At 48.7% G+C, this 26701-nt stretch overlaps 2 protein-coding genes across 3 annotated transcripts in view; one reads left to right on the top strand and one right to left on the bottom strand.

Moving 5' to 3' along the window:
- Window positions 1-7984, bottom strand: part of CCDC187 (coiled-coil domain containing 187) — a 38364-nt gene extending 30380 nt beyond the window's left edge. The window contains exons 1-7 of the mRNA XM_035341948.1: window positions 7538-7984; window positions 7148-7217; window positions 6343-6386; window positions 5451-5544; window positions 4345-4414; window positions 3368-3948; window positions 1703-1801 (exon numbers count right to left, since the gene is read on the bottom strand). Coding sequence (XP_035197839.1) covers window positions 1703-1801; window positions 3368-3948; window positions 4345-4414; window positions 5451-5544; window positions 6343-6386; window positions 7148-7217; window positions 7538-7552 — 973 coding nt within the window. The 5' untranslated portion in view covers window positions 7553-7984. The remainder of the gene's footprint in view (window positions 1-1702; window positions 1802-3367; window positions 3949-4344; window positions 4415-5450; window positions 5545-6342; window positions 6387-7147; window positions 7218-7537) is intronic.
- Window positions 7985-9035: 1051 nt separating this feature from the next.
- The window catches only part of GPSM1 (G protein signaling modulator 1), a 79473-nt gene continuing 61807 nt past the window's right edge, over window positions 9036-26701 (top strand). The window contains exons 1-4 of one of the 2 annotated variants that reach the window (XM_035341776.1): window positions 9036-10392; window positions 11252-11335; window positions 12450-12629; window positions 13982-14096. Coding sequence is in view for 1 of the 2 variants with exons in the window: in XM_035341774.1 (XP_035197665.1) it covers window positions 21399-21457 (59 nt within the window). In the remaining variant the exon portion in view is untranslated. Of the gene's footprint in view, window positions 10393-11251; window positions 11336-12449; window positions 12630-13981; window positions 14097-21245; window positions 21458-26701 lie in introns of those variants that run through there. The other variant, XM_035341774.1, reaches the window with a different exon arrangement.

Below are 26701 nucleotides of genomic sequence, written 5' to 3'. Positions count from 1 at the left end.
CAAACCATGGGTAGAGCTGCTAAGGTCTGTTGGGCTCGGGAGGGCTGAGATCCATCATTGTTTTTAATTAAACACCTCGCTGTATTGCTTTGTTTTCTAGGTAATCAGTATTAAAAATGCAGGAAGATGCATTTATTTACTGTGCTTAGTTTCTCAAAATGCAACAGACAAATTAATATGCAGCTCTAATGATCTTCCCTTCACCATCTTGTCTGATTTCAATTAAACCTTTTCTATCTACAAAGTATTTATTAACTACTAAAAATCTATGTCAAAGTTCAAGAACAGCCTGAGCTTCTGATGAAATCACTCACTAGAAGGAAATCTTTTGATTTAAATATTCTCCGGTCTTCTTCTACCTTTGAGCAGATGAATATTTTATAGCTGTTGTGACTTAATTTTTTGTTAACTACAGCAAATTTATAATTCATCAAATTCCTGAGCACTCTGGCTCTGACCCCTGACCCCTCATTCATCTCCTCGTAGCCCTGCCTCGGCTCTTTCACTGACAGAAACTAATAGCCAATAAAGACACCGTGACACTGGCAGTTACAATGATGAATGCTTCATGTGCCACGGTCTTATTATGACCCACTCTCAGAGGAAGATCAAGCCATTTTTCAAACAATCCATTAAAACAAAAAGGGAGGGAGAGGGAAATTATTATATATTTCATGCATTTTAAATAGCACTCAGGTAGCAGGGTGTGGGATGCAGCTCTACTCATAATCTCATCTGCATGTATTAGATAGCTCGGATATTTTTTTCTTTCTGTTTCCCAGAAGTTGCAGATCTGGTACTTTTTCCAGTGTAAAACACAGCTGCTTGGGGTGAGCAGTACCTGTAGCACTTCCACTCCTTGCCTTGCTCCCACAAAGTTTGAACACAACCATTTCCACTGCAAAATGCTAGCATGAAATGGGTAAAATTGCTCCGATAATTCAAACCTGCACCTAGAGATACCCTTCGTGGAGGCTAGTGATTGGTAATCCTGCTCCTGTGCCGAGTTTGTAGTAAGGCTGGGGATCATCCATCCGACTTCGCACTGCGCTCACCTGGCCCCTGCTTTGCAGGCTGTGAAATCCCTGCCTTGTGGTGGCACTGCTAATTCATTAGCGGACACAGAAGGGAACAGGTGACAGACAGTCCTTCCCACCTAGGACGTGTGGCTTATTTTTTATTTCTGATTATTTTTAATCCTGGCAGGCCCGGAATTCAACTGCCGCAGGCGACGGCGTGACAAATTGTTGGAGGTCACAGAGGCTGGCTCTTAGGTAACGCCTGTGGGCATCGGCATGGGGCGTGCGACAAATCCTTTGCACAGGGAGAGCCCGAGGGAGGGTCTGTGGCAGTGACTTGCCAAACTTTACCCAAAAGCCAGTGACAGAAAGTGCTAGCAGGTGGCTGGTCAGACACCCCCCCAAGGCCTCGGCACACTTCGCGTGCAGCTAACCCAGAAATTAAGCCTCATGTCCTCATGCTGCTCTTGCTCATCTTCTGCCTCCTTGAACAAATGCTGATTTCTGTCTCTCAGTGGTTTTGTTACTTGCTGGATATACCTGGCTCTGATCCTTGCCTGGATCCTAGGCTCTGACACTATTTTAATAAGCAGATAACTGTTCTGGCAGGTGAGTATCCAGCTGCTGTGACCTCGGGTAGTTTTGTCCGTCAGTCTGTCATTTCTCATGATTTTCATCCTTACCTTTATATGCTGCTCTTCTCTCCAGTGCAGAGGATTTGGGTGGAGGCTGCCTCTGGCTTTGTGCTTGAATTCTCTGTGCTGAACTTCTTTCCCTTTGGTCTTCAGTCGGGAGGGAAAAAAAATGTGTATAAGAGTTAGTGTGTAGGTAAAACTAACCTGCACACATGAAAGCTGTCCCAGCAAACCAAAACTGTGACACAAACGGCAGCTTTTAGGTGGCAGCTGCCAGCCACCTTTTCATTGCCAGCTGGCCTGCTAGGAAGAACAACATTCCCACTTTCCCTGCCCGTCGTGCTGCGCTCCTGGGAAGCTGGCTGAGAGCTGGAGCTGTCCCGAGCCGCAGGGGCAGATGAGGGGGACCCAGTCCCGTTTGCTCGCAGCAGTGGGAGTCTCTGTTAACACTCAGCAGAGCTGGATCAGGCACAGAGGAAGCAGCACTCCATTTTTCCATGATTCTATGATTTTTTTTTGGTACTGGAGGTGTCCCAGCAAGGCAATCATTGGCCTGGATCCCTGCGGTTACATCTGCTGCCCCATCTATGCATACAACAGGGTGCTGCACAAACAGCCCTGACCTAAGTGGCACATCCAGTGGGTGCCGTGTGGCACCTCGCCTCTTGGGGTCTTCCTGGAGACCCGTGTGTGCTCCCAGAGACCCCAGGTGAGTTCCGTAAAAGACTTCCACACATCATTGTGAAAAGTGGTTTGGAGCAGATCTAAGGGAAGCACCCGTGGAAGCTGATGGTGTGTGGCAGGGATCATAGTGCCCGATGAATTAACGCTAATGCTATTATAGCAATAAGATTTATTATGCAGAGCTTTTCAGCTCGTCTTCTCTAGTCTGATACAGCCTCAGTAATCCTGAGAAGACTGCGGGCGGGCAGGCTGACTGGGCTGGCCCTAGGGCAGTAAGTACACGCTCTCGAGTCCCTGCATTACTCACAGCAACCCGAGATCTTAAATTATGCTAAACTAATGTGACAGCTGTAGATGAATGGCACTCCAGGCCCAAATTTAGCAGCAAAGCAGGATAAAGAACTCTGATATATGCTCTCAGATCCGCTACTTCCACTGAATGATCTGCTAAATCCTCTGTAATGCCTCTGAACTACACAATTCCTGCTTTAAATACCTGTGATGCCTCCCCACGCTGCAGTGCTGTTATTTCCCATGTGCTTATGCCACCCATTCTGTGCTTTGTATCTGGCAAAAGCTGCAGTGTGCAGAGGCATGGGAGATGGAAGCTCCGTGCCACAGGCTAAGAAAAGCCAGTAAGAGACCCTGGTAGCACAGCCACCAAAAGGCTTCTCTCGCAGAGCTTCTCTGCAGGAAAGAGCAGTTAGTGTTTGGGCAGAAAGGGGAGAGAGGAATATTTTTGCAGCAAGTTCTTCACTACTATGTGGAAATAAATTAATAAATTTGAGCTTGCTGGAGAGCAAACCCAGAGAAGTGAGGTAAGCAGGTTGGTACCTATAGCACAGGGAGGTTTATAGCTCCCCCAGGGGCTGCAGAAATAAAGGGATTTATTGCCTGGACACGGCTGTTGCCCAACACGTAACTAAACGTGGAGTGGGAGCTGTGTGGTTCAGTACTCAGCTGTGCCAAGGCACAGATAGGTAGTGCACAGTTCCAGCCTTTCTCTGGAGATGCCAGACCCCTACTGACCTCTGCAAACTGGAGCAGGAGGGGCGGACACCGCTGCGCACACCTTCCTCGTCAGGGGTCTCTTTGGCGGCAGCCCTCCAGCACAGGCTGCAGCCTGGCACTGCTGCGCCTGGGATGCTGCTTGCTGCTTCTGCTTCTGCTCCTGGATTTTCTTCTTGAGCTGCTCTAACTTCTTTTGGGGTGTTTTTTTCCACAGTCCTTCCAGCTTCTGATCGCTGGGCCTGCTGCCTGGTGCAGGGCAGTACATCTGAGGCGTGCCAGGCACAGGAGCTGAGAACCGGCCACTCCATGCAGGAGAGAGAGCTGGGTGGTGTGGGGAGCAGGGACATTTCCCCTTCTGTTCTGCATGACTTCTCGAATCCATCTGCTCCCCGAAACTGTCCCTTCTTGCTCTGCAGTGGCTTGTCACAGGACACCACGTTCCCTCTGTGCCTTCGCTGTCCGCGGGGCCACGAGGGGCTGAGCGCGGGTGTCCCCTGGGGGACACAGGGGCTGTGCCCAGTGGGATGGAGCTCATTGCAGGGCTGTCCTGGAGACAGCTCTGTGACCAGGCAGGGGAGAGGATGGAACAAATCCCTTCTCTTAAGAAAAAGAAAAACGAGACTGAATGTGTAAGGAGTATTATTAAATTGTTTGTTGGATTGCTAACATGAATGGCAGCTGAGTTTCTAGGCACATTCTGCTGGTGATCTCAGTGTCTCCACAGGATCAGCAGTTTGTCTGTTACCATCAGCTTGGCAAGCAAAGATAATATTGGGAAAGTGCAAAGGGAACCGTGGTCTGATCAGTTATTAAAGCATGGGCTGAAGCAGGTAGACTAATGCAGAGAACTGATGGCATTGGCTTGCTGGTCAGCATTTCCGAGGGTGAAATGGGGCTAAACTTTTCTGAAGTCCTGCATCCTAGAAGTTTAAATCCCTTTCTGTGTGCCTTTGCCTCTCCACCCCCCAGCGCTGTACAGAAAGGTTATTACTCACCTGTGGGCTGGGGGAACCTCACTGCTCTTTTTCTCATTCAAAGCTGTTTCATCTCTGCTTCTCTTGCCATCTACAGTGTAGCAACATTATGTCAATATCAGCAAAAAAAAGGTTCCTTATCCATTAAATTAAAATAGTTCATTTTATAGGGACTATTCCCCAAAGGAATTTGGCCTGTTGGGCTCCCAGGTATGATTTTGTTGTAAAACTTTCCGTGTACGCTGTCTCCATGCCACCCAGGTCCTCAGGGCAGCCCGAGGACTCGGCTACTGGCTCGCACAGAAACCTGAGCTGCCTTCAGGAGCCTCTGTCCCAGCTTCCTGGGTGACGCTGCAGCACGTGGCGTTAAAATGTGCTCCAACAGCTCACATCGTGCCCCCACACTTAAACCCATAGCCCAACCTTCATCTCGCCTTTCCTTCCCTAATTCGAATGGTGTGAAGGCAAGAAAAAAGGTTCACATGCAAAACCACAATGCCCAGCAAAGCGTGTAGCAGATCGGCTCAACATGCCTCTCGCAGCCTGAAGCAGAGGGCAGGCAGCAGGCTGTCCTCAGGAGCGTGACACGGAGCCCTGCTGCTCTGGGAGGAAACAGCAGCCATCAGTACTAAGGGACAGCAGTTAAACTGTTCCCGGCCAGTAAGCCAGCTCAAAAACAAACACCCAGCAGATGCAAAAAGAAGTACAAGTGAACTCTGTTCTTGTCATTAGTTCTTAAGTCTCATGGAATTTGGTTAAACTTCCTGTGTTTTGTTTTGTTTGGTTTTGTTTCGTACCCCATTTTGTCTTTTATATATTATTTTAAACACATTCTAAAAAACCAACAAACAAGTTATTGATAGGAAAAAAAGAACCCTCCGAGGTAAAGCACAAGCAGCTTTTCTTTGGTGCAGCTGCTGGGCATTGGTGCTGCATCTTTTGCCTCTCCAGCAAGGCAGGACTCCTTGGGCATTGTGAAATTCTGGGAACAGCAGCAGATAGCTGAGGAAAATACACTTTTTTTTTTCAGTAAAGAGAGCCTTCCACCACCTCTGGTCCCCTTCCCATCCCAGCAGCACTGAAGCAGTCCCCCAGCCTCAGCAGTTTCCCAGGAACTCAGAACTCACCAAAGCTTTTTTCACACCAAGGCTTTCTTCTGGCTGCCTGCAATTTGGCACAGCTCCACGTTTGATGATACAATTTGTTTTCAATCCTTTGTAGCTGTGAAAAGGCAGATTTTTCCTTTGAAGGGAGACATATGTTTTTTTTCATGGTAGCCTTTTGCTGGCACACACTGCTTCTCTGATTAATTTTGCAGCTCCTAGTTACTCTGTAAATACTGGCGTGTCTGAGCATGTTCCAGGTGCTACTTCCTACCGTTGGAAAGAATGCAATTGACTGGGAAGATAAGAGATGAAATCACCTCTCTCCCCATTATTTACACTTCGCATGTACGTGTGCCTCAGATTTTTACCAGAGCCCTTCTGAGGGCTTTTAAAAATGTCTTCAGCTTGAAGCAGCTCAAGCCAATAGCGACTTTGGTAGCACAGTATGAGAGTCGGGCTGTGCAAACGACAGTGCTTGGGTAATATTATCTGCTCATCCGCGTAACTTCATGGTTATGATTGCATCTGAGTGTGCCTGATGTAAATATCATCGTGTTTCCTACTAACAGGATAATAAGACAGGGAGAATCCAGAGGATGTCCCGGCTCGGCGGGGGTCAACTATTATTCTGCTCAGGGCTTCAACCACAAGCAAGGCAAACCTTTACCTGTCATCATTTCTTCCCAAGAGTTTTGTGCAATTTTATAAGACTCCTTGCTTTTCTCCCCCTTTGGTCAGTTAGCGAATGATTAAAGAGGTTGTATGTTCGTTGCAAAGGGAAAACAAAACGGCATGTTTCCCTTGCTTTCAGCTACACTATCTCCATAAAAAAAATCTGCAGGGGGAACGTGTGGGGAGCTGGCAGGGAGCAATAAAGCTATGTGACAGGTAACACTCCCCAGACCACACGTACCACTGCTTTGGCTTCCTGAAGACTCTTCCAAGCCAGGACCACATCTGTGGAAAACAGGAGATGAAAGTATGTTTTAGCATCTCTTCACATCTGTCTTCACTAGAGACAATTTCCCCTCATGCCCAGCCCTGAATGGGTTACAGAGCTGGTGGCTGAAACGCAGAATTGCTCCCGGAAAATTGCAGCTGGACTGCGTTTGTGTATGTCGTGTATTCAGCGAGTGCTGAGCTCTGTCAGAGCTAATGCTCTTAGAGCTACGTTACTGCTTAGTCAGCAAAATCTCCACTGATATTAGCTGGTAGTTTGGCACGTATTTAGGAAAGGCTGAGATGAATTTTCCCATTTCCATCCTATTTGGTACTAGTTACTTACAGAAAAAAATCCCAGACAGGATTAACTCTGAGAGTGAGAATGGCTTCTTATTCATGTCTTATTAAAGAAAAACAATCAAACAAAAAACAGCAAGAAAGCAACACATCCGACAGAGAAACTCCTGCTACAAACTTATTGCATACATTCAACAGAAATTGAGTCTTGGTGACTTCAGGCTGAGGAAGACTCAAAGAGCAGGTCCCGCTGATAGAAAGGTAAAGGGGAGTAAGGGCATTGCTCTAAGAGCTGCAAGCAGAGTTACAAAATTGTCCAGCTCTGCCAAACTTCAAAACATTTCCTCCCTTGTGATTGAAAACATGCAAATTAAACTAGACACTAAAACCTTTTAATACGCAAGAAATCCTTCATTTAAAATATAGTTATATTTGGATATGACCGTGGAGAGGAAAATGGAAGCCCATTGCCCACATACCTGCTAGAGGAGCCGATCCTCCAGGTTCAGAACTGCTATCCATCCTTCGGCTGTGCTGGAGTTCTGCTTGCTTGACATCCGTGGCTGAAAAAAAATGCAAAAAGACTACTAATTGCTGCCCTTTGAGAACAGTCTTGAGAACATCATTTACATTTCTGTGGTTGTTGCAAATGTTACCTGTTATCATTAATTTTCTCAGCCTTGTGAAGGAGTCCCGGGGGGAGACAGGTACATGACGCAGCTGGTAAATGCCCTGCTCTGGGTCAATGCACCCTGACGAGTTGTGCTGGGATCTCAGGAGCTGTGGGCTCACTTGAGGCAAATAGTGTATGGCCAGGGGGGCAGGTCAGCTCCCTCCCACGGCCCCGTTACTGCCTGCTCAGCACTTACCTTTTGTAGCCTCATCCATGCATGGAACAGCGTCTCCACTTAGGAGCTAGGCAAAAGCACCCAGAGGAGCACTTTGGGGATGATCTGTGGACGAGCTGAAACCTTTCTTATGTCCAGTCCCAGGAGCTGCTTCCAAAGGAAGGTGTGAGAAGAGCTCAGCACCAAACACCCATCCTCGGCTCCTTCCCGGAGCTGAGCCACCTGCAGGCACCAGCTCCCTGGCACCAGCTGGGAATGAAAAGGTTCCTCTGAAACCAGGCCAGGCCAGCTCCTGCCCTGCCCCTGAGTGCTGGGAGGTGCACGAGGCCATCCAGAGAGTCCCACCGGCCCTGCCAGCCGTCAGCCATCGCCACACCTTTGTTTGGGCCTCTCGGTGCAGGGCGACAGCAACGGCAGCACAGGGAGAGGCCATTAGGAACGGCGAAGAAAACAAACAGCAGCAAGAGGTGCCTGAAGGCTGATCTCAGCTTGCAAACTTGCGGCAAAACGCCAGCAGCTTTCTTGACAAGCCCTTGTGTCCTTCCCAGGGCGCCTGGCATCCTGGCGGCGATGGGTCCCGGGGCTGGATGGCTGCAGAGCAGTGGGCAAGGTGGTTCAGGAGCAGTGAGCCCAACCTGGGCCCAGCTGCAAGCAGCTCTGCAGTTCTGGGATGGGGAGAGGACACGGTGCCAGCACACGGGGGGAAACCAGCCCTATCCCAGTCCTCATCCCAGGGCACCTCTCCTCTCTCTGCTCTCTGGGCTGGTCCAGCCTTTGATCCCACTCCCCAGCATCCCTGTCTTGCACACCTGAATCCTGGTTTCAGGAGAGTGGGGGGCTTAATTCATAATTTTGGATTTCATTTAGGGAAAATAATAATAATAATCACCTGCCTTTGTGATTATAAAGAAAAGCTTGAGAATATAAAGTGAGCATATGCTGTCAGATTAGATTTTTCCACCTTTGTGAGTGACTTTTTTTTTAGTGTCGCAGTGTTTAAGTTTCATTACGTGAAATCTGGGGGTAACCACCCTGCTTCTTGCTGTTCTTACCTGGCATTTCAGATTAGGAGGAGGGAACAGTTTATTCAGCAAACAGCAGAGGGCAGCCTCAGATCACAGACAGGAGATGAAGCTGTCAGCCCTGGGTCGCTCAGAGCCCCAGTTTCTGCCAGGATAACCCAGGAGAGTGGCAATTGTCACTTGGTCAAAGACAACTTTGACCAAGTAGCAGCTGGACAGCCCTTGCTATGGCAGTGATTCGCTCTCCTTCTCTTTTCCATACCCGGACTTTTTAGAGCATCTTTGTGCTGGGCTTCAGTGGGCGGTGGTGTCCCACACTGAGGCCTGACAATGCTTTTCTTAAACCTTCCCCAAACGGTGGCTGCAGAAGGCTGAACATCCCTTACATCACATCCCAGCTGGTGAACCTGCCCTGTTCTGTTTGTGTGCTTTGGGAGTTGGTTCCTGCAGCTGTGTGATTACAACCAAAACTGTTACGATTGATATTTAACAGCCAAAACTAGGCTGATTGTTTGATGCTTCTCCTTCTCCTTAGCTGGATGATCCTTAGATATTAATTTCCTGTGAAATTCCTACATTTCCGAGTTCTACACTTCCTTCCCACAAATATCCTCTCACGTAAGCTGAAATTCTGCACTTCCCAAAGCTGTAGGTGCTGTTGGCTTGGAGAGCCATGGAAGGTGCATGAATATGATAAAGACAAGCAAACAAGGGTAAAAATAATTTCTTGTTTCCCTACAGCAGTGACCATCAATTACTGCCATCATGGGCTGAATTTCAGTAAGTACCCTGAGAAAAGACATCGTGTCTTCTCCAAGGTGTCCTCACTGCAGAGCACAGCAGACTAATGTACCGTTCCATCAGCATTTTGGCTTATATTGAATCTGACTCTTGTTTCTGGTTTATGTCCTCAATTATTTGTTTGTGCTTTATAATTCTACAGATTTGCTCTCAGCAGCAATGTCAGTATCATAAGTGTTCGTTATTACTGGAAAGTACTCAGATGGTGAGGCAAGATACTGACACCACATCCTTTCATCTACAAGGATCCCTGTGGTCTCTAGAGAAGTTCTCTTGAAGATACAGACTCAAACTGCTAATCTAATAAATGTCGCTGCAGTCTGCGCTCAGATCTCCGCAGCATTTCAGCTTTTCAAGTCTAACCAAACAAGGAATTCCTGAGCTGCAGACTGGAGTCACAAAGTTCCCATCTCAAGCTGTTCCAAGCCAAGGTTTCGGCCTGATTAGAGGTTTCAGTGCTAAGAATGCAGAACTTGTCCAAGAGGGGAGCCGCAGCTATTCAGGGTGTGCGAGAGATAAGAGCCTAAATTGCAGCCTGAGGGTTCAGAGGCAGCCATCAAGCAGAGCAGAGTGGTACAGAGGAGAGGAGAGAACAGCAACGTGAAACCTCAGCAGCAGGAGGGCGACTTTCAGGGAAGGCTGGGTAAGCTGGGAGGCCAACGGCAACCAGGAGAGCCCAGGGCTCGTCCCACATCTGCTCAGTTTGGGGAGGCACCAGGAGGAGCAGGACTGCAGGAGCCGTGCCAGGCAGCGCGTTCGGCTGCACGCGGGTGATGCTTCTGAAGTCACTCGGGTCGGACTGGCATTTATTTTGGCACCGTTATTTCTCGGCAAGCTGCTGGAGCTGACGAGAGCCAGGAGAGTGACAGATTGCCAGCGTGTTGTGCTGCACATTGTGGAGTGTTAGACCACAAATCTGCTGGGAGAGGAGGAAGTGGAACCTACCCATCACTGGGCCAAATCCCTCTGCTGCAGAGTGCGAAACTCCCAAGTCGGGGAGCCAAGTGTGAACTGAGTCAGAGAGGAGCAAATCCACTTGGATGTGTATTTTAGGTCTGTATGAGCAAAATGAGTCAGTCTTGCACAGTTCTGTCCTGCTGACTCCCCTCTCCCATCACATGGAACTAAGACAGAATTGGGCCCCATGTTTTTACTCACGTGGCATTTATGACACATCAGTCCTCAAACACTTAGTTTCCCTTGCAGGGGTACTCAGACATCACCCACTAGTTTCAGCAGGTTGGACTACAGGCTATCACATACCTGCTACAGGTTTTAAAAAAGCCATTTTATTTTATTTTATTTTTTCTGGGCAGGATATTGCAAAGCTTCTTGTAGCTAAAAACCTGCCAGGAGCGATGCCGATAACCCATTGCGTGGCATTATCCCACAGAGAACACACCAACAAGATGCGAGCCTGCTTTTTCCTGGCCGGCAGTTTCTGGGGATCTTGACAGGTACCCTTAATGCCCACTGAGGTGGGACCAGGAGTGCCCAGCTCTGCCATATGTGGCACTCTGAGCTTCGGTGTGGCTTTCCAGTGTTTCAGCAAGGTACAAGCGAGCTTGGTATTTGCTCAGCCCTGCGGAAGGGTGCTCGGAGCCTGCAGGTTTATTTCACATCATTTTGGCTGCAGGCTCACCTTCCAGAGCCTTCAGTTTGCACTGCCACTGCTGTGCGCTGTCACTGCTTGGGAAATATTTAAACCAATAACCCACAAGGCCCAGCAAAATTCAGGAAGTGCATATGTATGTGAACCCAAACTAGAAATTCCTCCTAAGTCTCTGTGGTTTGAAGCTGCTGCATATCATGCAGACACAGTTTTGTCCCCACCAGATGTTCTCCAAGGGTCTTATAAGCAGAAACTCACAGCTCTGGCAAGTACAAATACACTCCTTTCTTTCTCGTGTAGGTTTGCCCTGTGTGCCTGCCTTCGTGGGAGCATTAGGAGTTCCTTCACTGATGGGAAATAGGTCCAGCTGAAAGGAAAAAATTGGTACTTTTTTTTTTTTTTTAAATTGTATGGGGTTTGTTGTTGTTGCTTTTTTTTTTTTAGTTTTTTTTTGTTGTTGTTATTGTTTTTTTTTTTTTTTTTACAGTGCCTGACTAAGCAATTTACATCGTAAACCACTTTTCATAGAAATTCTCTGTTAGCAAACAATCAAACCACAAATCTAGGCTTTAACTGCAAGCTGGATGTGACAAGAATTTTGTAGTAAGCATATGGTGGGAAGGCAGCTGATTAAAAAAAAAGTGTACTGCTCTGAAGTCTGACAGCCAAGGGCCCAATCCTGTGCCCATTGAAATCCATGACAAAATGCTAGCTGAACTTAAAAGGGACAAAGATAAAGACACTTCATAATTTGGGATTTCATTTGAAGCTGCAAAGAATTTAGGCTTGGCTCCTACACGTTGAAGTCATTCATAAAGGTACTTATTATCTCTCAAACCAGCAGGAAACTGAGACTGAGATAAATTTGCTGCCCCATTGACAAAGCCTTGTCGCAGTTCCTGAGATAAGACACAAACTTCTTCTTTCACAGAAAGAAACTGTTGTAAAATAGCAGTGTTCGTGCACAACTCCCTGAGATACATACGGGTGAGTCCGAGCCTGGCTGCAGAATTTTTGCTGGTACCACTGATCTTCTTTCTGTTCTTTTAATCCTAGCAGCTCATGTTATTTCCCCTCTTGTTAGCAGTAAGCAGAGACATTTCCCATGGCCTGTGTCATACGCTCAGCTACTGTGTTGTACTAAGTGCTGTTTAGAGAACTGCTTACATGCAGATGAGCTGCCATGAGGCTGCAGCAAGCCTAGGGGGGGATTTACTGCGATAGAGATGCTCTTCCTTTGCAGTCATTACAGCCAGAAACACAAGGAAATCTTAAGCTTGTATTTTTCCTTTGAAGCCCTGAAATAATAATAATGTGTGTCATCAAAAACTATACCTTCAGAATATCTGCATTTTATGCTGCATGTTGAATGGTGCGTGGAAAACAGCAAGTGCTCGCCTGATGTGTTAAAATATATATAAATCATACAGTTATCATGGAAAAGTGTGTAAAGGTAGGAAATAACTATTCGTGGCCTTTTTTTTTTTTTTCGTATCAGTAGGAGACTATGTGAATGGAATCAGAAGCAAAGGATGGGGAGGCTGCCTGCACTGTGCAGCTGAACGTGGGAGAGCGCACGATTGCCATGGAAACCTGCTGTAGTAAACGGGGCTCTTCAGCTGCGAGAGGATTTATAGCACCAGGCTGGGAGGAGGCAATTTAATTCAACGATCCACAGGTAAAATGGCACATTTCCCTGCACATTGTCTCCATGCGCTGTAAAATGGAAAGGAAGGGTAGGTGGTAGGGAAGAATTGCAGCATTACAAAGTTATGAGGGATCTTAAAGCCTGACCTTAAACCCACAGAAGCTGATGCAAAGATTCTTGTGGCTTTTGGTGGGGGCTGGACCTGGCATGCAAGGAGCAGGCATATGTTTCTTGTGCACAAAACCAGGGCAGTAGGTAGAAAGATGCAGCATACCGATGCACAATGATCTCAGAGGGGACAAGCAGAGCCTGTTCCCTACTTGCACAGACCTGCGGATGGTGGAGTCTGCAGCTCAGGATCACTGCCCAGTTCATGTGTTTGGTTTGGAACTGTGGGTTCAAAACCCCAATGGTCTAAACAAAATAAATATCCAGGAATTGGGTCCTCCTGTCCTGCCTTTGCTGCTGCTTATTTCTTTGTTGAAGACCTGCCCACACAGCAGAGGCTGCCCACCAGAGCTTCCACTTCCTTTTGCAGGGCTTCCTCTTTATAGTGCTCTCCTTGGGCCTTCCGTGACTCTGAGTCCCTCCTGCACCTTTCAGTTCTTTATCTCTGCTCAGCAATTTGCAAGCCATTCATTTCAGACCTACACCATTTGAAAATGACAGGTGAGAAGCTTATCTAATTACCTAGGAAGAAATTCTTGGGCAGGTGAGTATATTGTGGCATGTTCAGGTGCTCCGTGACAGCTTGTCTCTGTCATACAACAGCTGCCTTGCATCAGCACTGATGTGCCCAATCCTAGCTGGGACACCTGTACAGTTGACTATGGCAGGTTGTGAGAGCAGAAGAGCTTTATATATCCCAATTATTAAGAATAATCTGCTCATAAATTCACCTGATTCCCCCTTGGTTATATTTCATTTACCTCTAAATGACAATCCAAAATATTGTTGGTGGAGAAGCAGCAGGATAACCTAACACACCAAATTTTCTTTTGCGTTGTTATGCTCTGTCAAGTCAGGTTACCCTCATTTTTGGCACTGTTTCTGCTGTTGTCCCCTGGAATTCTAGACAACATGGTCATTTAACCCAAGATTATTTTTGATTTGACTGGTATTTGGGCATTTTTTTCTGTCTCTTTGCATATAAGCTGGCAAAAATATCGTCTTACTATTGATGAAATTAATCTATATGGAGCTAAGTGCAAAGGAAATAGATGCTAGCTGCATACACATCTCCAATGGAAAATAAACACTGCATGTTTGAAGGCTTAATTCTCTGCTGATGTAAAGCGACGCAGCCCTGTTACAATAAATAGAGCTATCCCCGTTTATGTAAGTAGAGAAGCTGACCCTGAGCAATCTCTGTTTGCTTGCAGCAAAGTTGGTGGGCGCGTTGCCACTGTCTTCACCAAGAGAACTGATGGCCCTGGAAACGATGGGTTTTTATTGCTGAGCTGCTCTGAGCAAGAGTGCTGCCGCTGCAAGAACTTGGTAGGAAAATCTGGGCTTGTTTAATTCTGCTGTCTGGTAGAAAGGTGAGAAGTTTGTAGAGATGTAGAGACAGGCAAGTGAAATGCTCTGTCCTGTGCATGGTGTCAACTGGAAGGGTTCCCAGATGTGATTTGTATGTTTCTATGACAACATCATTTGTCAGTGCACCAGTGAAAGTCAAAAGCAGCAGCCAGGAGGTAGACACACTGCTCTGAACAGCCAAGCCACTCCCTTGGCTCCCTTTGCATTTCCAAAGAAAACTAAGGGAATGGGATTGTAAACGCAGACTAACGCTGCGCTTTGCCAGTCCCAAACATCTCATCCAGAATCAGGACTCTGCTTTTTTTTTCCAAGAGGCCAATGCAGCCTCAGGCTGCAATCAACAAAGGACACAAATGCTTGATCTCAATGGACAACTTGAATAAATGTTAACGTTCATTTTGTCCCTTAGGCAATACAGGCTGCTAATCACCCAGTGTGATCGATACTTCAGTACATGTTACAATAAAAACATGAGTGCTATGTCAACCACAACGTCGAAATTTGCCAGTCCAGGAAAATTTTAAAATATCAAAGGATACAACTAATCAATAGGTAAAATAAGAAGACAGATTTTACAGATGTCAGAGCAAATTGTCTAATTAGAGTTCTGACATAAACATTCTCACTAAGTGAATGCTGCATCAGACCCAGAACTTTGAGCTACAGCATAGTTAAACACCATTCTTTCAGATAGAAACTGATGGAGAGAGCACTAGGTTCCTAGTAAGCTAGTTGTTTCACTGTGTAATTACCTACATTTAAACATCACATCTTATTTCTAGTCTGAATTTGCCTAACTGCAAGTTCTGAAAGTGCCTTTCTCTGCTAGATTAAAAAGCTTTCCTTCTATTGCCAGAATTTTTCTTGTCTATAAAGTTAACTGTCACCTATGATTAAGTCATGCCTTAAAATTTTCTTAAGCAAGTTAAGTTAATTGACTTAGTTTTGCATCGTGCCAGTAGCTGATATTTATACTCCTTGCTCTTGTGTTGCTTTGTGGTATTATGCTTGGTTTGTTACCTCCCAGTACCAGCAGCCTTCCACTGCCCCTTTGTTTTAGCACGTGCATTTTCATCTTGTTTGTGTCATCTGAACTGAGCAGTTTTCTGGAGTGATGGATTGACATTCCATACCCTTTTTGACTGTGTCCTGTACTGGACTAACAAGGCTGAAGATCCTTGGGTTGTCCCAGTTGCTTTTCTAAAAAAAATCAGTTCCCTATTCGTTTCTTTTCAGGCCTTTGGAACTGTCTTTGCATTCTGTTATTTGCTCAAAAATCAGCATTAACGGCACCGAGAGTGTGCTAACTGTGCCCATTAATATTCCTAAAATGGGAATTATTATTCTAAGAAAATGTTGTTTAATGTTGTCATAAAATTGCCTTAGTATTCTATTTCATTTATTTTCAAGTGGAAGAAATCTAGAAAAAAACACCACCACCACCAAAACTGTATAACCTGCCAGAAGCACCTGGCAGCGCTGGGCTCTACTGGCATTTTTGCATTAGATTTCATTGCTCATTAAGAAGTTGATGTGTTTAGGCATGAGCCCGTGTGGTTAGACTGCAGCTCTTTGGTTATAAACAGCAAGTGCTTCCTGTCACAAGTGCTGCTTTGGGGACTGGAGGGCTGTGCAGCCTGGCGTTCAGAAGCCCTGTGACCTTGCGGTGTGGCTGCTAACACCGCACGGAGCGATCTCCTTTTGCACCTTCCATTTCTGGTCCTGAGCTGTTGGCCAATTACACAGAAATAAACGCTGTCAGTTACACGTGAGTATTTGGGAAGCACTTGCAGAAACTTGGCTAAGCAATGCAGTTGAAGTGTAAATATTGGCAATCTGTTTTAAAAACAAACCCAAACACGCTTGCTTGTAATTGATGTCATTACCAACTGTTCTGATTTAAAAAGGAAAGAAAGCCCCCTTCCAAGGTGAGAATGTGTATTTTCCCCCTGGGCTTTGAAGTATAACAAAAGATTACTTCTTATTTGAGTTAGTGTTAGTAGGCGGTTTTCCCAGACTTCCAGCAGGAGAAATTGGTTATTCATCTGCTGGCTATTGGAACTGAAGTTGGTGAAACAAACCCTTTGCCATCATTGTGAATATGAGCTAATCATGCATAGGAGCTCGGGGTTATTTGCCTGAGCAATAAAGCTTTGATAAAACCTCTCTAAGGAAAGCCTCTTGTTGCTGACATTCAGGTCTTTCTTACCAGTGGAAGAGAGGGCTGGGCATGAAGGGCTCATCCTGGGGTGGGGAAAGGAAGCTAGGAGCACCCTTGGTGTGTCCCCTTCCAGACGGTGGGAAGGGGTTTGACCTGGTCTGACAGCCCAGTGATGTCCTACCCACCCTGACTCTGGCTGCTGGCTCCGGGCAATGTAGCTCTGGGTGTGAACCTGAGCCCCAGAGAGAGTCTCTTTGCCCTGAAGTTGTGCCTGTTTCAGGCATGCATGCACACAGCTAAATTATTCAGAGAAGCTCGTTACTCAGAGCTTTCCCTGGTATCTGTGCTCCAGGTGCTTTTAAGAGACAACCACAGGCAGCAAAGCAGCTCCTAACTCTCAGATGATCTCGCATATTTCAGGTATGAATTATATTTCTGGCTGCGAGTCTCTATTACAGGTTATCTGCAGATTGTAATAACCTCTTCTGTGTCTACTTTGGAGAGGAAATCATTACAGAGTCTCACTCCCTGAACAGAGTTTTGTTGCCTTAGGACCAGATTCAGTGGAAAGAAGGATTGCAAAAGCTCTTGAAAAATGTAATTCCTTTCCAGGCCCTGAAAAAAAAGCTGTGCATCGCAGCGGTTTTATTTAGACCCATTAGATCTTCCAGATGCATGCAGGGTTCTGTTCCCCAAAGACAGATATTAAGCCTCATTCATCTTAATGTATTGTTTTAAATAACAGGAATGGTTAAGCACTCCTGCTGAAACCCATCCCTGCCCCCTCAAGAGTTTCCTGCATGGCTCTGGGCTGTTCTGAGGAGGATGTTGTTGCAAATCACTTAATTATGTTTTATGAAAATCCCAAAGCCAAAGCAAACATTCCAGGTTCAGATGGGCTGTGTGTGGCCCAGATTTGCACATCAGCCTTTACACCTTCCGGGGCATAACCCTTTTTTCTCAAATAAGGCTAACTTCTCTCTTACCCATCTTCACACTCAATTCAGGCTTATTCAAACTGCTTTGCTTGCAGCTCAGAAATACATTTAAGATCTTCAGAAATTAATTCTGTATTCTTCCCCAGGAGGAACAGGTAAAAGCGTGTAGTTTCATTGTCTCCATTTTACAAACCAGCGTACGGCAGCACCAAGGGGAGATGTTTCACAGGAAAGCAGTCCATCGTCCCCTCCCTTAGCCCCGTGTTCTTCATCTGGGAAGGGAAAAGGGATCTCGCTGGCACATCCCCCCGCAGGTGTGTGCACGGAGAGGAGGTTTGCTGCGTTATCTTTCGCGTGGATCAGTTCTCTGATTCAGTTCAGTGTGTGGCTGCGTGAACATTTGTGCTGGACAAGTGTTGACAAACCACTTTGCCTGCTAGTGGATCGTTTATAGCATCTATCTCTGAGTAACGAGCTTCTCTGAATAATTTACCTGTGTGCATGCATGCCTGAAACAGGCACAACTGCAGAGCAGAGAGACCCTCTCTGGGGCTCAAGCTCACATCCTCTTCAGCCACTTACTAATGCTTGAGTAACTGCTGCCTTTTTCCCTTAGCTGGGAAGACAATAGGTCTCTTTATCCTAATGTTTTGGGGAACTTGATAGGGACCCTGCATCTTAAAAATATTGCTTTTCTGTCAAACATGTTGAAACTGAGCTAGGAGTGACATGCTTGTCTGTGGGGAAGAGGCGAGAATTGGATGCACCTGTCCATACACTAGGATCACCTGCACACTAGGATCACCTGTGTTCTTTCACAGGCAGTCACAACAAAATGAGTGCAAGAAAAAATATGCTGCTCTATATCCACAGAAACTGAGACCACAGCCTGCTTTTCCTTGCAGGCTACCTTTAAAGGAATTTAGAAAATGGCAATCTTTTTTTCAGAATGCAGTGTAATAGCAACGTGCTTTCAGAACCTGCCAGTTTGGGGAAAAAAAAGACAGTTCAAGGTGATGGTGTTTAATTCCAGCTTTTGCTAGTAAAAGCTGACGATTATAGTGCCAGTTCAGCAGCAATTCCACCTTGGGTCTGTCGGTGTTGGGAGCCTGAATTACAATGCTCTTCTTGCACATAAACCCCAGCAGAGGCCACCAGCAACCCATTTCAGGAGCCGCAGGAAAGCTTCCATGCTAATTAAGAGAGATCTTAATGTCTTGGAGGGAGTGCCTGACTCCTTGGTGTGTCTGGATGGTGAAGACATCAAGGCAGTGGAGGAATGGCCCTAAGATCCTCGCGATCCATATATACTTAGCAAAATCTGCTGGCTGGCGACTGTATCTCTGTTCTGTATTACTGTCACCGCCTTTTCCCCAGCTTTCTGTCCCTTGTTGCTTTCACGGTTGTCTCTTCTAAATGGTAGGAAATGTGTCGATAGAGCTCCTCTGTGCTGTGGTGTGATGGCTTTGGATATCAGTGCCTTAAAGAAACACTAAGAACGCCTCAAGGAGTTAAGGATCCTGCAATCCTGTTGCTTAATGTTGTGATTTTGCCTGGGTTTATGCGTGAAGCAAAGTTGTATGCAGCCTGTGCTCAGACACAGAGGTGTTCAGTAACTAGGAGGAAGAAGAATTCAGGTAATTTCATGGGTCTTGCTCTTTACTAGCCATCAGCGGTGTCTTTAGATGAATAAAAAGCTGTTGGCAGTGGTATTTGTCAGCAGAGGTACGTAATGTCTATCTAACACAAGCCCTTCATCTCCTGTGATGGATTTTACCCTTTTCTATACACTACCCCCTTTCCTGATGATCCATTCCTCCTTTCTGTTGCTCTTTGCAGCAGCCCTATTCATATTTAAAGATTATTACTCCACTTCCTCTTGATCTTACCCAACCCGAACAAATCCATTTCTTTTACCTTTTCTCATAGGTCACTCTTGAACACATTCATCTGGAGTCGTTCTAATTCTCCATGTCTTTCCCAACGTGTGATGCAATGTGGACACGATTCACCAGATGAATTAGTGGTATTTCTTTAAAGGCATTGGGGTTTCTTTCTCTCTGCACACATGTAATCTGCCTGGTTCATGCAGCTGAGCAAGAGATCCGAGCTGTGGCTTAGGTCCAACTACTTGCAGGGAGCTCTTGGCATGAATACGTAGGGTTAACCAAACCCAACCCACAGCAAAGTAATTGAATTATTTCATCTCATGAATTCAAATCTATTGTGACCCGTTTGCCACTTCTACGAGAAGAGAAAGAAACTGAGTTTGTCAGATGATAAATTATCCATAGCAAATTCATGAATTTTAGGGCCAAAGGGGACCATTACGCTCATCTTAGCCTGACCTCCCGCGTAACCCAGGCCGGGGAATTCAACCCGGCGATTCCCGTGTCATTAGCGTGTGGGTGACTCGTTTGCTCAGAGCTCTGTGGAATACCATAGATCTGGCGTGAGCCCAAACTGGAAGCTGGCCTCCACCCTCCTTTCTCTTGCTCCCCTTTCCAGCATTGTTTCTCTAAAGGGCAATTACTCCATCTGCCCACGTCCACTAAATGCCGACCCAGCGCTGTGGGCCCCGGGCAGCAAAGCACCCTCTGTCTCCTGTGGTTGAGGAAGCTCCGTAGCCAGAGGCAACAGCAGCTGCTTTTCATCTTTTGCACTTTTTTCACTTGAAGAGGGGCTTGTGGGGAGGCACAGACAACCCTCCCTTCTGGAAATACAGACCCTCCTCGGGCTGAATGGTTACTCCTTCCCATGCACTCAGGAATGGCTGCTTGCACCAGGATGCTTGCTGCTCTCAGAGAAACCACAAACCTGGGTTAAAAGCTGGCTGGTGTGAGGCATGGCACCCCAACCTGGCCTCTGGGTCTGCCTGGGGTCCCTCCAGCAGTGCTCCTGCCTGCCTGCGGAGGGGGGTCCCTTTCTGCTGTGCGGGACGGCGCTCACTGGGACCCTCATGCTCCTCCCTGGGCTCTCAGTGGGACGGTTTCTGCTGCTGTGGTTTATCTGCACAAATGAGACCACTCCAAAGCTAAGACACAGAAACAACTTTCTTTATGAGCCTTCTTTTGGGTTTAAATGCCCAATCAATTAATTCTTGGGAGAGAGGCTTTTGTGGTTTGCTAGTAGGGTGTTATTGATGGTGTTTTTCCCTGAGCAGGATCTCTGCTTGCTCTTGAGAGGGGCATTTGCGCAGGTCCCTAGGGTGAAAGGCACCAGTAAGTAGGACGTGGCTCTGGATTCCCCATGACCACAGGGTCCCACATGACCGCACGTCTGATGGGACTGCGGAGCAAGCTGCTGGAACCCACTGAAAGCCACAGCTTATGCCTGTGCTTCTTTGGGGAGTCTGCAACGATAATGATGTTTAATTTGGTGTTGCTGGATAAGCAGCACTCATTTACAGGCAGGCTCCTGCCAAGCGATCAGCTCACAAACCTACAGGAGCACTGCAGGCAGTGGAAAACAGAGGGAGACACATGCAGCATTTGAAGTGTCCTGCATCCAGCTCTGGACACATGAGAGACAATGAGCCAGCGCTCAACGGGACAGCTGCCATGGGCTGGAGGGAAACATCTGAGCGTGTTCCTGGCTGCCACAGGTCCTGGCTGCTTGCTCAGTGGCTCTTGGTGGTGGATGCTGGTGTCAGGCTGCCAGGGGGCTGCTGGTGCACCGCTGCTGCTGGCGTGGCTGCGGCTGTGCCAGGTCCCGGTGCTCCTCCAGGTGCAGGCACTTGGTTCTGGGAGCAGAGCCTCAGATGAGCGAGCCGGGAGCGGTTTTACAGCGGAGCTGAGCGGCTGCGGGCGGTGGGGGGCAGGATGGTTTACTATTGCACCAACCCCTTTGTGCAGGAGCCGTGACCGCACCTCGAGGTGGGCACTGGGGACAAGCGGGCACCCGCAGGGTAAGGGCACCCCAGGGCGCTGCTTCGCTCCGGGGCCAGCGGCGGCTCCCGAGGCGGTGGCAGCGCGGAGCCCCGCGGCCGGGCCGGAGGAGGAGGAGGAGGAGGAGGAAGGGCCGCTGCCCGCCCGGGGCTGACATCAGCCGGAGGAGGGGCCTGCCCGCGAGTTTCTTTGCTCGGCGCATCACTTCCCGCCGCTGCCATACTCCGGTGCCCGGTCCCGGGCTGCGGCGGGGCCGGGGCCGGTGCCCGTGCCCATGGCGTGCCTGCCCGCCGCCGGCAGCCCGGGCTCCGCTGCCCGCCGGCTCTACTCCAGGTGAGCGGGGCCGGGCTGGGGAGCGGGGCCCCGGCTGGATCAGTCCCTGCCCGCCGCCCCCGGAGCCTCCCGGGCGGCCTCGGGACCCCGCAGCCCCCCGCCGAGTGGGGCGGAGGGGAGGGGAAGGGTAGGAGCCTCCTCTCGGGAGGAAGAGGGCTGCTGCACCCAGGAGGAGCGGGGTGAAAGGCGCCGGGACGTGGCGCTCCCCCCTTGGGGCGGCTCTCGCCCGGTTCACGGGATGGGGGGGGCTGAGGATGCTGGGGGGGGGTAGCCGGGGTTTGCCTTGGCCTCAGCCCGGAGCCATCGGCGCTGAGGATGCTGAGACCTCCCTGTCTGTGCTGGGCGTTTGCATGGGAGGCTCGCAGTCGCACTGCAGAGACTTTAAGGCTCGGCTTTAAAATTGGGCGCTACGCAGATTTGTGCAAGGCTGGAGAAAATAGCTTCAGGCTATCTGGGCTTTATGCAAATACCAGGTCTTGGCTCTCATTTACGTCCAGGTCAAAAAATCAAGAAGTCTGAGCAGGAGGCGATTTGAGGCCCAGCGGTGTAGCTTGGAGTATTGTTGTTCATCCCGTCATAGCCTCGTAGTGTTTTATTTCTCCTCTGGTAGTCACGAGTGGGGGTAACACAGCATTTGGATGGGAGGGGGATACTCGTACTGCATGCAATACAGTAGTTTTCCATCAAGTCACTTTCTCTGCTTTGCAATTATTAGAACAAAAACTTTTTGGGGGAGAATCAACTTTTCATTTTGGGGATGGAAATCCCGGTGGGGGGCTGTGTACCCCCCCCGGGCCTGTCCCGCACCGTAGGCAGCGCTGCCAGCTGTGCAGAGGAGCGGTGGGAAACGCGACTCGGTCTGGGCAGCTCCTGTGGTGCTCCGCAGGCCTTGGAAGCGTGTGCCAATGGAGCCTGTCCGCCTTTCCTGCACTAATTGGGGCTGTAACTCTGGAACTTTCTCCGTAGCTTCACTTGCATTGCCCTGTAGAAGGTTCTAGCTCAGAGTAAGTGGCTCTAAGCTCTGTCCGGCAGTAGGCACGTCTGGGGTGACAGAAACTTGGGCGGCTCCTCAGGTAGTCAGGCTGCGATGACTGCCATCAAATAGCATCCAAGTCTTTCTCCGTGTGTGTTTATTTTCCCTCGGAGCAGTAACTCTGGTGTAAGACCTGCAGTAGGGCCCTGTGTGGGCAGGGGGTGCTGGGCCCCTCGGCCAGGGGGGCTGAGAGAGGAAGAGGGCTGGGCCGGGAAGGAACGTGCAGAGAAATGGGAGCGTTTGGGGCCTGCTGGCAACGTGGAGCTCCCTGATCACACCCCACAAACCTGAGCTGAGCAAGCACGGAGGTAAGCCTGGGCTGGTGCTTTACATTCACTGGGGTTTTAGGCTGGTGCTAGTGTACGTGCATCCAGTTCAGCTGCGTGTGACCTCTGAGGACTTGGTTGGACAGAAGGTGGACGGAGAGGCCCATGAAATGCCTTCTTGCAGCAGGTGTCCTCCGCTTCTCCACAGCTGCAGAGAGTCTCGCTTGCCTTTTTGTGCTGGCTGGCCTCAAATGGGTGGGAAGCAGCCGGCACCAAGCCCATCAAATGATTCCCTAGGACCACGGTTCGTGAGAGCATGTATGTCAAGGCAGGGTGAGCCTGCTGCTGGCCAGGGAGCTCTGCTGGATTTGGCCATTTGCTTTTTAAAGTTCCCCCTGAAGATATCTAAGTCTGGGTGTGAAATGTATAAATCCAGCAGCAAAACTCAGATAAAAGCGTGCCTCGTTCATTCCTCCTTCCCGTGGTGTCCCCCCAGGCCTCCCCTTCTCTTCCCTCACTCCGTTCTCTTGCGGTGCTGCGTTCAGGGGAGCTGCTGGCTGCTGTAATGTTTACAAACCTCTCTTGATTGTGTTGTAAACAGTCTCCATCTCGCTCATTAATGTCACTTCAGTGGGTACCTGACCTGAATGTGTGCCGGGCAATTAGAGTGCTCTCTGAGAGCACCGGGGATCTTTCTAGGGAAGGTGACTTTCTCCCGTTCTGCTGGGAAACTGAGGTGGAGTTGTTGGCTTTCCGCTGCTGAAGGCAGCGAGAGAGGGCATAACTCGGCACGGGGTTAAGACAGGATAAACCTGTGTTTACAAGGCAAATTGTGGGAAAAACTCCACCACTAGGGTGGACTTTGCTCTGGAACAGTTCCTGTTCACTTTGCATGGGTGTCCAAGGAATCACAACACCCTGGGATCCTCCAGTCACTTTCTGGGTGCTAGTACTCGTTAACTTCCACAACTTGATACAATACTAAAAGCAATGCTGTGTTCTGTTCATTCAAAAGAAAAAAAAAGTTGTGCATTGCTTGCTTTTAAGATAAAATTGAATACCACCTCTTAGAAAGAAGACAAATATTTTCCATCTGCCTACCCACAGATAAAAATTAGCACCGCTGGCAGTGCGACTTCTGGCGTTCGTTGGGAATTTTCCTGAGCGTTCACATGAATAAGCCTTCTGCTGGTAATTACTGGCTCTCTTTTAACTTGGGCTGGATTTGAGCAGTGGTGTGGTGGCAAAGAGCTTTGTGCCCCACTGGAAATCCTCTGAGCGTGAAGGTGGGAGGGCTGTTGGCTCGCAGGAGGATGGCAGGGTGGTTCACTTGTTCTGCAGGATGGGGAAGGGGCCCGTGGATCTGCACTGCTGGCAGGAGCTACTGCAGTCCCTGGAAGTTGGTGATGGAAATGGTGCAGGGCTCAGGAGAGGGAGCACGCCTTGTGCCGGTGGCTGGCTGAGCACCTGGGTGCCTGCCAGAGGTGTCAGCTGCTGTGGCTGCATGCCCATGGCCCAGAACATGGGCAGCTCACTGGAACAGTACTGGTGCAACTGGTGTGGCTGGATGGGGTTTTGTGGAGTGGGGACGAGTTGGTGCATCAGTGAAAATGTGGTGTTTTGCACCACCAGGAAGCTGGGAGTGGCCCTTTCTTGTCCCTCGAGTTTGTAGATCCATCTTGAAACTACTTATTACATTTGAGAATGTATTTTTTTGTCTAAAACAGCAGGTTTTCTTCTGTAGGCCTATGCAGTCGGTCTGATTTAGGCAGAGAGATGTTCTTAAACAGAGGCAAACAAAACAGGGCAAACGTTTGTAAAATAGCTGTGCTGCACAATAGGTGACCTGGGCAAAAATTACTTGGTAGCTTAGTGTGCAATAGTGGTTTTGTTTGCATGTTTTCCATGATTTTGAAGAACTCAATTGTATTTCCAGCATTTGTGAGCGATGCGCACATCCCAGAGCGAAGCCCAGCAGAACGTTTGTTGACCCGCTGCTGTTCTGGCCTCGGGCTGGGAGTTGGCGTCTGGGTTTCACGCAGGTTGCCCCAGGGCCTTGGGCATCCCATTTGGTTCTCCCGTTTCACCTTGTGGGACACAGGGAAAGAGAGCTCCTCACCTGTATGTGTTTTGGGAAGGGGAGGTACCTGATAGCTGTACAGTGCCTAGCACGGCATGGTCTTTGTCTTCTGACCTCTAGGTGCTGCTGCAATACAACCGATTGTCTCGGGGGAGTTAATTTGATGTGTGCACATACAAGTCACGATGCTGGGCTGCTCTTCCCCATGCTGTGCTAGCCAACTTGCACGCCAGCCCCTGTGCTTCTTGTCTTGACACCCTGTGAGGCCCGTTCTGCCATCAGAGGAACATTTCCACTTTGTTTGGCCACCCCAGGGCCCGGGTGTGGGTTTGAAGGGAGGCAGCCTTTGGCCCTTCCACCCTGGGATGCTGCAGGAAGAGCAAGCGGTGCTGCCCCTGGGTGTCAGCAGGAGGGTGGAGGAGAGGTAAGGGTGGTGAAGGTCCTTGGGGTCCGTGGTGCTCACAGCCCCTTGCCACCAGGTTGCAGGTGGATCGCAGCGCCCGGGTGCTGCGATTTGCTTGTCTAATGAGGGAGTCCTGCTCTGGCTCCTGCAGGATCCGGGGCTGGTCGGAGCTTTGAGTGGTGTCTGCGCCACTGCTTGCTTATGAAAATCTTCTCGGGTGTAATTAATTTCTGTTTTCCTGGTGGAAGTAACTAATTGGGGATCTGCTGCCTATTATCTGTGAAGTAATTGAGGGAAGCAGCGCCTATTGCACCAAAGGATGAAAACCTTGTATGAAGGCTGAGAGAACTATTTGTTGTTAGTGATTTAAAAAATCCTTTGTGGGTATTCCTCTGAACCACGACTGCTCTGGTGACGACAGCAGAGACTCGGCTGTGATGGGAGACCAGAAATACCTGGGCAAAGGAGACGGGAGCTGGCTGCGCAGCTCGGTTTGCACTCCCCTTCTCCAGGTCAGTGATGAGAATGTCCCAGACGCTGGATTTATTCCTGATCTTACATAAAACAGCTTTGTTAGTGCACCGTGGCTACGTGCAGTTTGTGCTCTCCCTAGAGCAAACCCAGGCATGTCTGAAGCCTCGCAGCCTGTACTCTCCTGTTCCAGCCCTGCCTCGTGCTCCCTGCTGCCTTGCCTCTACTCCAGCAGAGCTGGCTGATCAGAGAACATAAACTGCATCTTTTTGTGCTGGTGTGGCTGCTTTTATGCTGTTTTGAATTTGTGCAGTTCTGGTGATGTCCAGGCTTGCATTCAGCCTTACCTGAAGAGCGAGTCTGAACTGTCAGGCCTTACGCTGCGAGGAGCCACCAGCGGCACGTTTCTTCAATTTGGGGACTGCCGTATTTAACTCATGCCGTTCTGCTGTAAGAACGGTTTTGTCTCCAAATTGAGTGTCCTTTGTCTCCCCCCTCCCAGGCCAGCTGTGTCACTGATGGGCCAGCCCAGCTCCCAGACCCGAAGCCACTTCCCTGTTCCCAAACACGCCGACCAAAGCCGTGCAACACAAACGCTGCCTGGGCAGGCTGCGGAGCCCGACCACAAAGTAGGGCTTTGAATTCTGGGCCTGGGCTATTTATATATCGTCAGTGGGAGAGCGTTCCATTCACCGAGCTGCTCTCTCCTTTAGGATACTTTTAATTAAACATTACTTGAGGGAGCCAATTTTTCTAACTGGCTGAGAAGTTAAGTGGTGTTTTGTTTTTTTTTCCTTCTGCTGAAAGCTGAAGAAAGTAGGAGGAATCCTGTTGGCAGGATACCTGCAGAGGCCACATCTGTCGTCCAGTGCGTTGAGCTTGGCAGCGTAAAGCAGAGGACACCCCGCTGAGGAGGTGGGAGGGAGGTGCAGCTGCTGGCTGAGCAATGCCTGGCGGCGTTGTGCAACTACCTAGGGAAGGAAGTGAAAAT

Source organism: Oxyura jamaicensis, chromosome 17, assembly GCF_011077185.1.
Source record: "Oxyura jamaicensis isolate SHBP4307 breed ruddy duck chromosome 17, BPBGC_Ojam_1.0, whole genome shotgun sequence".
Classification (NCBI taxonomy): Eukaryota; Metazoa; Chordata; class Aves; order Anseriformes; family Anatidae; genus Oxyura; species Oxyura jamaicensis.
Note: the sequence above shows the minus strand (reverse complement) of the source record. Positions and strands in the feature narration are given on the sequence as shown.